Source organism: Haliotis rufescens, unplaced genomic scaffold, assembly GCF_023055435.1.
Source record: "Haliotis rufescens isolate VD_foot unplaced genomic scaffold, xgHalRufe1.0.p SCAF_19, whole genome shotgun sequence".
Taxonomy (NCBI): domain Eukaryota; kingdom Metazoa; phylum Mollusca; class Gastropoda; order Lepetellida; family Haliotidae; genus Haliotis; species Haliotis rufescens.
The window spans coordinates 10,368,960-10,381,175 of NW_025963879.1; the positions used below are offsets into that span (position 1 = coordinate 10,368,960).

A 12,216-nucleotide genomic window follows, 5' to 3' on the forward strand; every position below is an offset into this window, starting at 1 on the left:
GAGGATGAAGGTGCTGGGATTTTATCAGATAAAATTAATGTTTCATGTTTCATATTGTCTGCCACAAAAATGACATTGTTGCAATGTGTTCTTAAGAAAACAATATGTTGGTTCATTGTATTATAAAAAAAATAACTGGTTAAGCGGGGTTTACCAGCACCCCTCTCCCTCTCCCCTCCCGAATATCAAATGGTAGGTCCCTTACCATATGTTTACGGCCCCAACAGTAGCTAGGGAGGTGTTTGCCCGACATGTAAAAACTGAAGCAGGCACCTGCCCACAGTTTGCTGAATGTCCCCAAACTTACCCGCCAGAAACAGGTGTCATAAACCATTCTGACTTTACATCAGGCGACAGTTGACTTCCCACATGTAGATTGCAGTATAAGTTTGGAAAAACTTAGGCCTCCAGCTACTTTATTGACAAAGTTAAGTGAGAACTTCCAGTTTAATAACATCACATCACATGTCCAATGCAGTACAGCACTGAAACAGAAAGGACTAAACCTCCAGTCATAAGCACTTTCAGCTTAATAAAAAGATCTACGCCTCTAGCCACCTCAGTAGAAGAGTTGAAGACACTTCCAGTTTACTGACCTTGACCATCAATCTCAGCCATGAATTGTGAACATTACTAACTGAATGATTGACTTTCAAAGCGACCTTGACATTTTACACATTCATGACATATGATAGGAGTTGAGTTCATCTTAACTGATTGGAAATCCCTCAATTAATCTGTAATTTCATGAAATTAGAATCATATTTCATAATCTTACCTTCACCTTATAATGGAGGTCACCTAAAAGATGATGTGATCAAGATGTCACCGAAAGAGATCTGGTTAAGGTTCTTTAAATTCTGATCATTAATACTCAAGTTTTCTTGTACCTTCAAGCTCATCAAATCACATGCAAGAATATTATGTTTGGCAAACTTGGAAGACACAAATATGAAGTTTCCTTATCCTTAATGCTTTCTGACTTAAGCAAGTCAGTTCATGAGTGAATGACCTTCAAAGTTACCTTGACATTTGACACAGCCATGACATGACAGGTATTGAGTTAATTATTGAAATTCAAGTGAGTGGTAATTGTTTACATTTTTCATGAACTAATAAGAAACTTGGAAAATGAAATGATGAAATTTCAACCATGTTTAATACTTTCAAGTGACCTTGACCTTACTCATAGAAAACCAATTGTGGCAGCAGGGGAGGTCTTCAACTTCAAGCAAGCTCATTAAACAGAAGATTTAACAGAAGGTTAAGAATTAACAGGATACAGGCTAATGAAACGTTACTGCATAACAACATAAGGAATGTGTGAAACTTGTGTATCCTTCAAGTTTATAACTATACAGCACTGTCTCACCTCGTCCATCGTCTCAGCATTGAATGACACAGTGCCCAGGTGCAGCCTCTTGAAAATCTGGAATCAATGACAGTTATGGTGATGTCAGGGTGTTTAGTCTTGAATTAGTGACATCTTTTCACCACCCTCTGCCATCAACATCTCACAAATTCCCTACCATCTACATCCCATTCCTTACCTACCATCTACACCCCATCCCGACCATCTACTACCCACCCCTACCCAACCATCAACACACCACCCTTACCCTCTACACCCCGTCCAACCCAACCATCTACACCCCAGCCAACCCAACCATCTACACCCCACCCCAACCCAACAATCTACACACCACCCCTACCATCTACACCCCACCCTTACCCTACCATCTACACCCTACCCCGAACCAACCATCTACACACCACCCTTATCATCTACACCCCACCCCTAACCAACCATCTACACCCCACCCCAACCCAACCATCTACATCCCATCCCAACCCAACAATCTACACACCACCCATCACAACCATCTACACCCCACCCCACCCCAACCATCTACACACCACCAATCACAACCATCTTCACCACAACCCAACCATCTACATCCCATCCCAACCCAACAATCTACACACCACCCATCACAACCATCTACACCCCACCCCACCCCAACCATCTACATCCCATCCCAACCCAACAATCTACATCCCACCCCTGACCAACCATCTACACCCCACCCCACCCCAACCATCTACATCCCATCCCAACCCAACAATCTACATACCACCCATCACAACCATCTACATCCCACCCCTGACCAACCATCTACATCTACATCCCAACCCAACAATCTACACACCACCCATCACAACCATCTACACCCCACCCCAACCTAACCATCTAAATCCCATCCCAACCAAACAATCTACACACCACCCATCACAACCATCAACATCCCACCCCTGACCAACCATCTACACCCCACCCCAACCCAACCATCTACATCCCATCCCAACCCAACAATCTACACACCACCCATCACAACCATCTACACCCCACCCCAACCCAACCATCTACATCCCATCCCAACCCAACAATCTACATCCCACCCCTGACCAACCATCTACACCCCACCCCACCCCAACCATCTACATCCCATCCCAACCCAACAATCTACACACCACCCATCACAACCATCTACACCCCACCCCAACCCAACCATCTACATCCCATCCCAACCCAACAATCTACACACCACACATCACAACCATCAACATCCCACCCCTGACCAACCATCTACACCCCACCCCAACCCAACCATCTACATCCCATCCCAACCCAACAATCTACACACCACCCATCACAACCATCTACACCCCACCCCAACCCAACCATCTACATCCCATCCTAACCCAACAATCTACACACCACCCAACACAACCATCTACACACCACCCAAACACAACCATCAACATCCCACCCCTGACCAACCATCTACACCCCACCCCAACCCAACCATCTACATCCCATCCCAACCCAACAATCTACACACCACCCATCACAGCCATCTACATCCCGCCCCTGACCAACCATCTACACCCCACCCCAACCCAACCATCTACACCCCACCCCTACCCAACCATCTACACCCCTAACCAACCATCTACACTCCTAACCAACCATCTACACCCCTACCCTACCATCTACACCCCACCCCAACCATCTACACCCCTACCCTACCATCTACACCAATACTTACCCTACCATCTACACCACACCCCACCCCAACCATCTACACCCCACACCTACCATCTACACCCCTACCCTACCATCTACACCCCACCCCAACCATCTACACCCCTACCCTACCATCTACACCCCACCCCAACCATCTAACCCCTACCCTACCATCTTCACCCCTACCCTACCATCTACACCCCTACCCTACCATCTACACCAATACTTACCCTACCATCTACACCCCACCCCACCCCAACCATCTACACCCCACACCTACCATCTACACCCCACCCATCCATCTACACCCCACCCCTACCATCTACACCCCACCCCAACCATCTACACCCTTACCCTACCATCTACACCAATCCTTACCCAAGCATCCTCCATCTAATCCCCACTCCTTCCCCTATCATCAACACACCCAAATACCTACATTACAGCTTTGGATTTGATGATATGGGTTGAAGTGACAGTAACGCTGTACCCTATGGTCCTACCATTTCATTCTGTGTGAGTGTTCCAGTCTTATCAGACAGCAGGTATGTGATCCTCCCCAGCTCCTCTGGAATAGTCGAGCTGCGCACCACAGTGCCAGGGATGGCCTTGTCTCTCTGGATCATCCATGAGTATACCGCCTTACCCATGTCCAGGTTCACTCTCAGACTGAGGGAGACAGGGAGCAGCCATTACAGTCAACCTTACACACAACAGGTGGAGTAACTGGTGTCTTTTTTTAACTGTTGTGTTTACCCCACTTGTGACTGTAACTGTCTGATGAATAACCCTGAGCTTTGAATGCAAATAACTGATACATTATCTTGAGTTGTGTCAGTATAGATGTATTTGCCTGACTGTTGTCTGTAACTGACTGATGTATTTGCCTGACTGTTGTCTGTAACTGACTGATGTATTTGCCTGACTGTTGTCTGTAACTGACTGATGTATTTGCCTGACTGTTGTCTGTAACTGACTGATGTATTTGCCTGACTGTTGTCTGTAACTGACTGATGTATTTGCCTGACTGTTGTCTGTAACTGACTGATGTATTTGCCTGACTGTTGTCTGTAACTGACTGATGTATTTGCCTGACTGTTGTCTGTAACTGACTGATGTATTTGCCCGACTTGTCTGTAACTGACTGATGTATTTACCTGACTGTTGTCTGTAACTGACTGATGTATTTACCTGATTGGGATGATGTAGGAGAATAGGCAGATAAACCGAAACAGGTAGCGATACCATGGACCTCCAAATCCCTGCAACATGGAGACAACACATTATCACAATGTCACAGTGATGTCTAGCATCAATCAACACAACAACAAACTGAAATTCTGAAACTGACACATGTGTTCTAGACCAGAATAATAAATGTTCTTCTCTAATTACCCTACTATTTTACGACAAATATTGAAATGAATACAATTGGCACATACATGTAGTTCCACTCTATGTGCAATGATTATATCAATCACTGTATATTACCTTCAGTATCATCATGACTATAGACAGGATGATGACAGCAAAAAACAGCATCTTGGTCAGGGTGTTGATTTCCAAGTCCAACAGCCCTACCTGGTGACAAACAGGGTACAGTTGAGTTAAAGACAGGGTACAGGTGAGTTAAAGACAGGGTACAGGTGGGTTACAGACAGGGTACAGGTGGTTTAAAGACAGGGTACAGGTGGGTTAAAGACAGGGTACAGGTGGGTTACAGACAGGGTACAGGTGGGTTACATGCAGGGTACAGGTGAGTTAAAGACAGGGTACAGGTGAGTTAAAGACAGGGTACAGGTGGGTTACAGACAGGGTACAGGTGGGTTACAGACAGGGTACAGGTGGGTTACATGCAGGGTACAGGTGAGTTAAAGACAGGGTACAGGTGAGTTAAAGACAGGGTACAGGTGGGTTACAGACAGGGTACAGGTGGGTTAAAGACAGGGTACAGGTGGGTTAAAGACAGGGTACAAGTGGGTTACAGACAGGTTACAGGTGGGTTAAAGACAGGGTACAAGTGGGTTAAAGACAGGGTACAGGTGGGTTAAAGACAGGGTACAGGTGGGTTAAAGACAGGGTACAAGTTGGTTACAGACAGGTTACAGGTGAGTTAAAGACAGGGTACAAGTGGGTTACAGACGGTACAGGTGGGTTAAATACAAGGTACAGGTGAGTTAAAGACAAGGTACAGGTGGGTTAAAGACAGGGTACAGGTGAGTTAAAGACAGGGTACAAGTGGGTTACAGACAGGGTACAGGTGGGTTACATGCAGGGTACAGGTGAGTTAAAGACAGGGTACAGGTGAGTTAAAGACAGGGTACAGGTGGGTTACAGACAGGGTACAGGTGGGTTAAAGACAGGGTACAGGTGGGTTAAAGACAGGGTACAAGTGGGTTACAGACAGGTTACAGGTGGGTTAAAGACAGGGTACAAGTGGGTTAAAGACAGGGTACAGGTGGGTTAAAGACAGGGTACAGGTGGGTTAAAGACAGGGTACAAGTTGGTTACAGACAGGTTACAGGTGAGTTAAAGACAGGGTACAAGTGGGTTACAGACAGGTTACAGGTGGGTTAAAGACAGGGTACAAGTGGGTTACAGACAGGGTACAGGTGGGTTAAAGACAGGGTACAGGTGGGTTAAAGACAGGGTACAGGTGGGTTAAAGACAGGGTACAAGTTGGTTACAGACAGGTTACAGGTGAGTTAAAGACAGGGTACAAGTGGGTTACAGACGGTACAGGTGGGTTAAATACAAGGTACAGGTGAGTTAAAGACAAGGTACAGGTGGGTTAAAGACAGGGTACAGGTGAGTTAAAGACAGGGTACAAGTGGGTTACAGACGGTACAGGTGGGTTAAAGACAAGGTACAGGTGGGTACACACAGGGTACGGGTGGGGTACACACAGGGTACGGGTGGGGTACACACAAGGTACAGGTGAGGTACACACAGGGTACAGATGGGGTACACACAGGGTACAGATGGTAAAATATCTGTTGCAGGCATACGGATCTTGAAAAGGACATTCTAAAAACCAGTGAGGCTTATCAACACCTCTGTAGCCTCATGGTACACTAACTGGGCTACAGATATGAAGGTTGCGAGTTGGATCCTCGGGAATATAAAGAAAACATTTGTCATTTGATTTTACATTTCATTACATGTTACAATCTGAACGGAAGTTATATTATATAAAATCCCAGGGACATTACAACGTCCCTGTTTATGAGATTTAACCCGACTGGAAAGTAAAACCTCACAATAGGTTTTAATGCCTATAGAAAGAATTCTCTTACTTAATAGCGATCCCAATGAATAGGTTTATAAATTTGAGTCTCACCTTGCTGCTTGGCTGTGAGGTGTTCATGACACTCCTGGTCTCTGCCCCAGTGTATATTACCACTCCGAGTGCTGTTCCTGACGCCACCACTGTGTCTGCCCACAATGTATTCTCCAGGCCCAGCGGGTCCTCACAGGCCGTCCCGTCAGTCTGAGGACACAAATGCTCTACATGTATATGCCAAATAGTATTTTGCAAATACCAGGGGATAAAAAAAGAATATATGCTTGAGTGATATCTCTTTTAGTTCATGTATTGGTATTAAAGCAATGGCAGTTGTACCTATACCTTGCATTGGCATGACACACTTTATTTCACACTTCATTAAATACCATATCATCAAATCTAATTTCTTTGGTAGGAAATCAAACCAGTAGAAATTAACTCACTCTTGTAAATGTTCCCACAAAATTGTGAATCTGTTTCTGTGGTTTCTCTGCATGGACCTGGGCACAGATGTCTAGTATGTCCTGGAACAGAAAACCTCCGTGCTGTCATGAGAGTGATGAGAGGAGGTAAACATGGGAAGATACAGTGTTCATCATCCAGATGGTCACACGTAAATCCTACTGGATTCTGTATAGTCATCAAGTTGTAATTAATGTGGGCTGTATATGATTAGTGATCAAGCTTACCCCTCGGGATGTACAAGATCAGTCAATTATAAACATCTATACACCCCTATTCTGACTGCAGGCACCAATATTCAGCCATTATCACAGCTGCCTCCAAATAATTAAGTCTGGGAAAGACAAAACAGGGGTTGATATTATGAGCAACATTCAATGCCATCAATTTTTTGACCAGCAATAGAGTTCTAGGAGCCCTTTTTAACCTTGGCCACACAGACACATGTAACCAATGCTCTGTTATTCAGGTTCTATCTTTTCCCTCACATCAACATAAACTTAACAAACACCCTGAAACTCTTACCTCAAGTCACCCTACCAGGCCCTGTACCGACAATGTTTGATGGCAGCCTCTGTAAATATGTTTGATGGCAGCCTCTGCAAATATGTTTGATGGCAGCCTCCGTAAATATGTTTTATGGCACCCTATCTTCCAAACATTTGACCTCAGGCTCTGCAAATATGTTTAATGGCAGCCTCTGTAGTACCACGTTTGATGGCAGTCTCTGTACCTACCATGTTTGATGGCAGCCTCTTTACCTACCATGTTTGATGGCAGCCTCTGTACTTACATTTGATGGCAGCCTCTGTACCTACGTTTGATGTCAGCCTCTGTACCTACCATGTTTGATGGCAGCCTCTGTACCTACCATGTTTGATGGCAGCCTCTGTACTTACGTTTGATGGCAGCCTCTGTACCTACGTTTGATGGCAGCCTCTGTACCTACCATGTTTGATGGAAGCCTCTGTACCTACCATGTTTGATGGCAGCCTCTGTACTTACGTTTGATGGCAGCCTCTGTACTTACGTTTGATGGCAGCCTCTGTACCTACCATGTTTGATGGCAGCCTCTGTACCTACCATGTTTGATGGCAGCCTCTGTACCTACCACGTTTGATGGCAGCCTCTGTGTGGTCTGTACAGCAAGCCGCAACTTCCAGTCAGTCTCCCCGTCCAGCTGGTCCGTCCTGGTGAAACACGCTCCATCCTTCTCCGTAGTCCGCAGAAACACCAAGTCTGCCGGCACACGCTGGTCCTGTTCACAAATATGGCAAGTGTGCAGTGGTTTTGACAAACTGCCCCAAAATCACGGTCTTGAAACTCAAACTCGAGGACTCATTCATGACAGGAAACAATTGCTAACAATTATTAAGATGAATTTTTCTATACTCAATCTCATATCTGTGAAAATTGAAGGGACAGATTTTGTTCCATAATGACCATTGTTTGTGAGTGATCGTTGGTTGTTACAGCTCATTTATCATCCAAAACAGGCTCCCACAGGAGATATCGCTTGGGTGAGATCAAGCGATATCTACGCTGTAGATATCGCTGCAATGAAATTGCATCACAATGCTTTGCAGACCATTGTGACGTCATTGGTTACCATGACGTCACAATCAAATGACATCACTAATGGCTCTGCTACTGAAGCTGTTAGCAGTACTTTTTACACCTAAGACACTGCTTATTACTGTCTGTCTACAAACTGAAAAAGTTGGAAGAATGATGTTGGATGATAAATAAAATCTCACCCTCGTGTCTTTTGATATCAAATATATCAACACTCGTTGATAAAAGTGGAAAAAAATCCTCGCAAGCCTCGGAGTTTTCCCACTTTTATCAACTCGTGTTGATATATTTGATATAAAAAGACACTCTGGTGAGATTCTCTATATATCACTACATCAGATTTCCTTATACAACAGAATTGTCCACAGGAGTTCCCTCCCTTGCAAGGATGTCTCATCACCACAATACTGAACTGACTACATCCTTCAAGGACTTTACGGGTTCGTCTGTGTCCTCATGCACTTCTGTCTGGCAGTAACTGCTAACCCCAGATACATGCACTGTTAGATGCAAGAAGAAAACAATCCCAAGTTTCCTATCCCTCATAGTTAAGTGTATCATTTGAATGAATTGAGAATAACAAACAACAACCTCAGTCAGCTTGCTTCAGCTTTTAAAGAACCTAAAACATTAAACATTTACAATTACCTCACATTTTTGTGACAATGTTCCATCCTGATTGTGAAATAAACCTGGCATTCATTAACCACCAGTGTATCTAGACTGGACGCAGACTCTACCCTGCCAGTCATTCACAGCTTTGTCCACATCTAGTTACCTTCTCTACGATAATGAGATCCCCGACGCGGATGTCAGAGCTGGGTATGCGGACGATACCATCTCGACACAGTTTCTTGTAGATCTGGGAGTTGGCCTCCTTGTCTCGTCGATAGCGGCGCCAATCATCCAGAGCCTCACGACACATTGTTACAAATATCACAAAACCCTGGAAAAGTTAGAAAACCAATTTGAACCAGTATAAACTGTAGGTATTCTTAACATGTCATGTAGTTACACAAAAGCTGCACCAATGCTATGTCCAACACAGTACACTGCCATCACTGTTGCCTGCTCTAACCTTGCCCACACAAACCAAGGGCTGACAGCATGAGCAACAATCCAAACCAATCAGGTACAATGACAACCAGTTATGTCAAACATTGTAAATCATTACAGTCAACTGTTAAGTCAATCATGGGCAAGCTCTATCAATCTCAATGTTCACTTGCTTTTGTATACATTTGAAACAAAGCACATCCTTGTAATGTCAACTGATTCCAATGGCCACTCACCAGTGGCCCCCAGTATGTGTAGAGGTAGCCAATTCTGATGGCTGGGATGAACTGTGCACATGCCATTATCAAGAAGTACAGGTTGAGGAAAAACTTGAACTGTTCAAACAAAACCTGAAAAAGAAAGAAACTGAGTTTAGTTTCTGTTAGGTTGGTGCAGCTTCTAAGTCTATCAAAGCAGGTTATCCAGTAATACTATTACCTGAAGACTGTGGCCAACTATCCAGTAATACCATTACCTGAAGACTGTAGCCAGTTATCCAGTAATACTGTTACATGAAGACTGTAGCCAGTTACCCAGTAATACCATTACCTGAAGACTGTAGCCAACTATCCAGTAATACCATTACCTGAAGACTGTAGCCAGTTATCCAATAATACCATTACCTGAAGATTGTAGCCAGTTATCCAGTAATACCATTACCTGAAGACTGTAGCCAGTTATCCAGTAATACCATTACCTGAAGACTGTAGCCAACTATCCAGTAATACCATTACCTGAAGACTTTAGCCAGTTATCCAGTAATACCATTACCTGAAGACTTTAGCCAGTTATCCAGTAATACCATTACCTGAAGACTGTAGCCAGTTATCAAGTAATACCATTACCTGAAGACTGTAGCCAGTTATCCAGTAATACCATTACCTGAAGACTGTAGCCAGTTATCCAGTAATACCATTACCTGAAGACTGTAGCCAGTTATCCAGTAATACCATTACCTGAAGACTGTAGCCAGTTATCCAGTAATACCATTACCTGAAGACTGTAGCCAACTATCCAGTAATACCATTACCTGAAGACTGTAGCCAGTTATCCAGTAATACCATTACCTGAAGACTGTAGCCAGTTATCCAGTAATACCATTACCTGAAGACTGTAGCCAGTTATCCAGTAATGCCATTACCTGAAGACTGTAGCCAGTTATCCAGTAATACTATTACCTGAAGACTGTAGCCAACTATTCAGTAATACCATCACCTGAAGACTGTAGCCAGTTATCCAGTGATACTATTACCTGAAGACTGTAGCCAAATATCCAGTAATACCATTACCTGAAGACTGTAGCCAGTTATCCAGTAATACCATTACCTGAAGACTGTAGCCAGTTATCCAGTAATACTATTACCTGAAGACTGTAGCCAACTATCCAGTAATACCATTACCTGAAGACTGTAGCCAGTTATCCAGTAATACCATTACCTGAAGACTGTAGCAAACTATCCAGTAATACCATTACCTGAAGACTGTAGCCAGTTATCCAATAATACTATTGCCTGAAGACTGTAGCCAGTTATCCAGTAATACCATTACCTGAAGACTGTAGCCAGTTATCCAGTAATACCATTACCTGAAGACTGTAGCCAGTTATCCAATAATACTATTACCTGAAGACTGTAGCCAGTTATCCAATAATACTATTACCTGAAGACTGTAGCCAGTTATCCAGTAATACCATTACCTGAAGACTGTAGCCAGTTATCCAGTAATACCATTACCTGAAGACTGTAGCCAGTTATCCAGTAATACCATTACCTGAAGACTGTAGCCAGTTATCCAATAATACCATTACCTGAAGACTGTAGCCAGTTATCCAGTAATACTATTACCTGAAGACTGTAGCAAGTTATCCAATAATTCTATTACCTGAAGACTGTAGCCAGTTATCCAGTAATACCATTACCTGAAGACTGTAGCCAGTTATCCAGTAAGACCATTACCTGAAGACTGTAGCCAACTATCCAGTAATACCATTACCTGAAGACTGTAGCCAGTTATCCAGTAATACCATTACCTGAAGACTGTAGCCAGTTATCCAGTAATACTATTACCTGAAGACTGTAGCCAACTATCCAGTAATACCATTACCTGAAGACTGTAGCCAGTTATCCAGTAATACCATTACCTGAAGACTGTAGCAAACTATCCAGTAATACCATTACCTGAAGACTGTAGCCAGTTATCCAATAATACTATTGCCTGAAGACTGTAGCCAGTTATCCAGTAATACCATTACCTGAAGACTGTAGCCAGTTATCCAGTAATACCATTACCTGAAGACTGTAGCCAGTTATCCAATAATACTATTACCTGAAGACTGTAGCCAGTTATCCAATAATACTATTACCTGAAGACTGTAGCCAGTTATCCAGTAATACCATTACCTGAAGACTGTAGCCAGTTATCCAGTAATACCATTACCTGAAGACTGTAGCCAGTTATCCAGTAATACCATTACCTGAAGACTGTAGCCAGTTATCCAATAATACCATTACCTGAAGACTGTAGCCAGTTATCCAGTAATACTATTACCTGAAGACTGTAGCAAGTTATCCAATAATTCTATTACCTGAAGACTGTAGCCAGTTATCCAGTAATACCATTACCTGAAGACTGTAGCCAGTTATCCAGTAAGACCATTACCTGAAGACTGTAGCCAACTATCCAGTAATACCATTACCTGAAGACTGTAGCCAGTTATCCAGTAATACCATTACTTGAAGACTGTAGCCAA

The 12,216-nt window shown here is 43.6% G+C and overlaps 1 protein-coding gene across 3 annotated transcripts in view; it reads right to left on the reverse strand.

The window, feature by feature from the left end:
* The window catches only part of LOC124138967 (probable phospholipid-transporting ATPase IIB), a 62,870-nt gene that overhangs the window by 22,156 nt on the left and 28,498 nt on the right, over nucleotides 1-12,216 (reverse strand). For all 3 annotated transcript variants that reach the window (XM_048398856.1, XM_048398854.1, XM_048398855.1), the window contains 9 exons: nucleotides 9,704-9,817; nucleotides 9,190-9,357; nucleotides 7,948-8,094; nucleotides 6,818-6,898; nucleotides 6,429-6,578; nucleotides 4,580-4,669; nucleotides 4,280-4,350; nucleotides 3,592-3,757; nucleotides 1,373-1,429 (listed from right to left, as the gene is read on the reverse strand). In XM_048398856.1, the coding sequence (XP_048254813.1) occupies nucleotides 1,373-1,429; nucleotides 3,592-3,757; nucleotides 4,280-4,350; nucleotides 4,580-4,669; nucleotides 6,429-6,578; nucleotides 6,818-6,898; nucleotides 7,948-8,094; nucleotides 9,190-9,357; nucleotides 9,704-9,817 (1,044 nt within the window). The remainder of the gene's footprint in view (nucleotides 1-1,372; nucleotides 1,430-3,591; nucleotides 3,758-4,279; nucleotides 4,351-4,579; nucleotides 4,670-6,428; nucleotides 6,579-6,817; nucleotides 6,899-7,947; nucleotides 8,095-9,189; nucleotides 9,358-9,703; nucleotides 9,818-12,216) is intronic.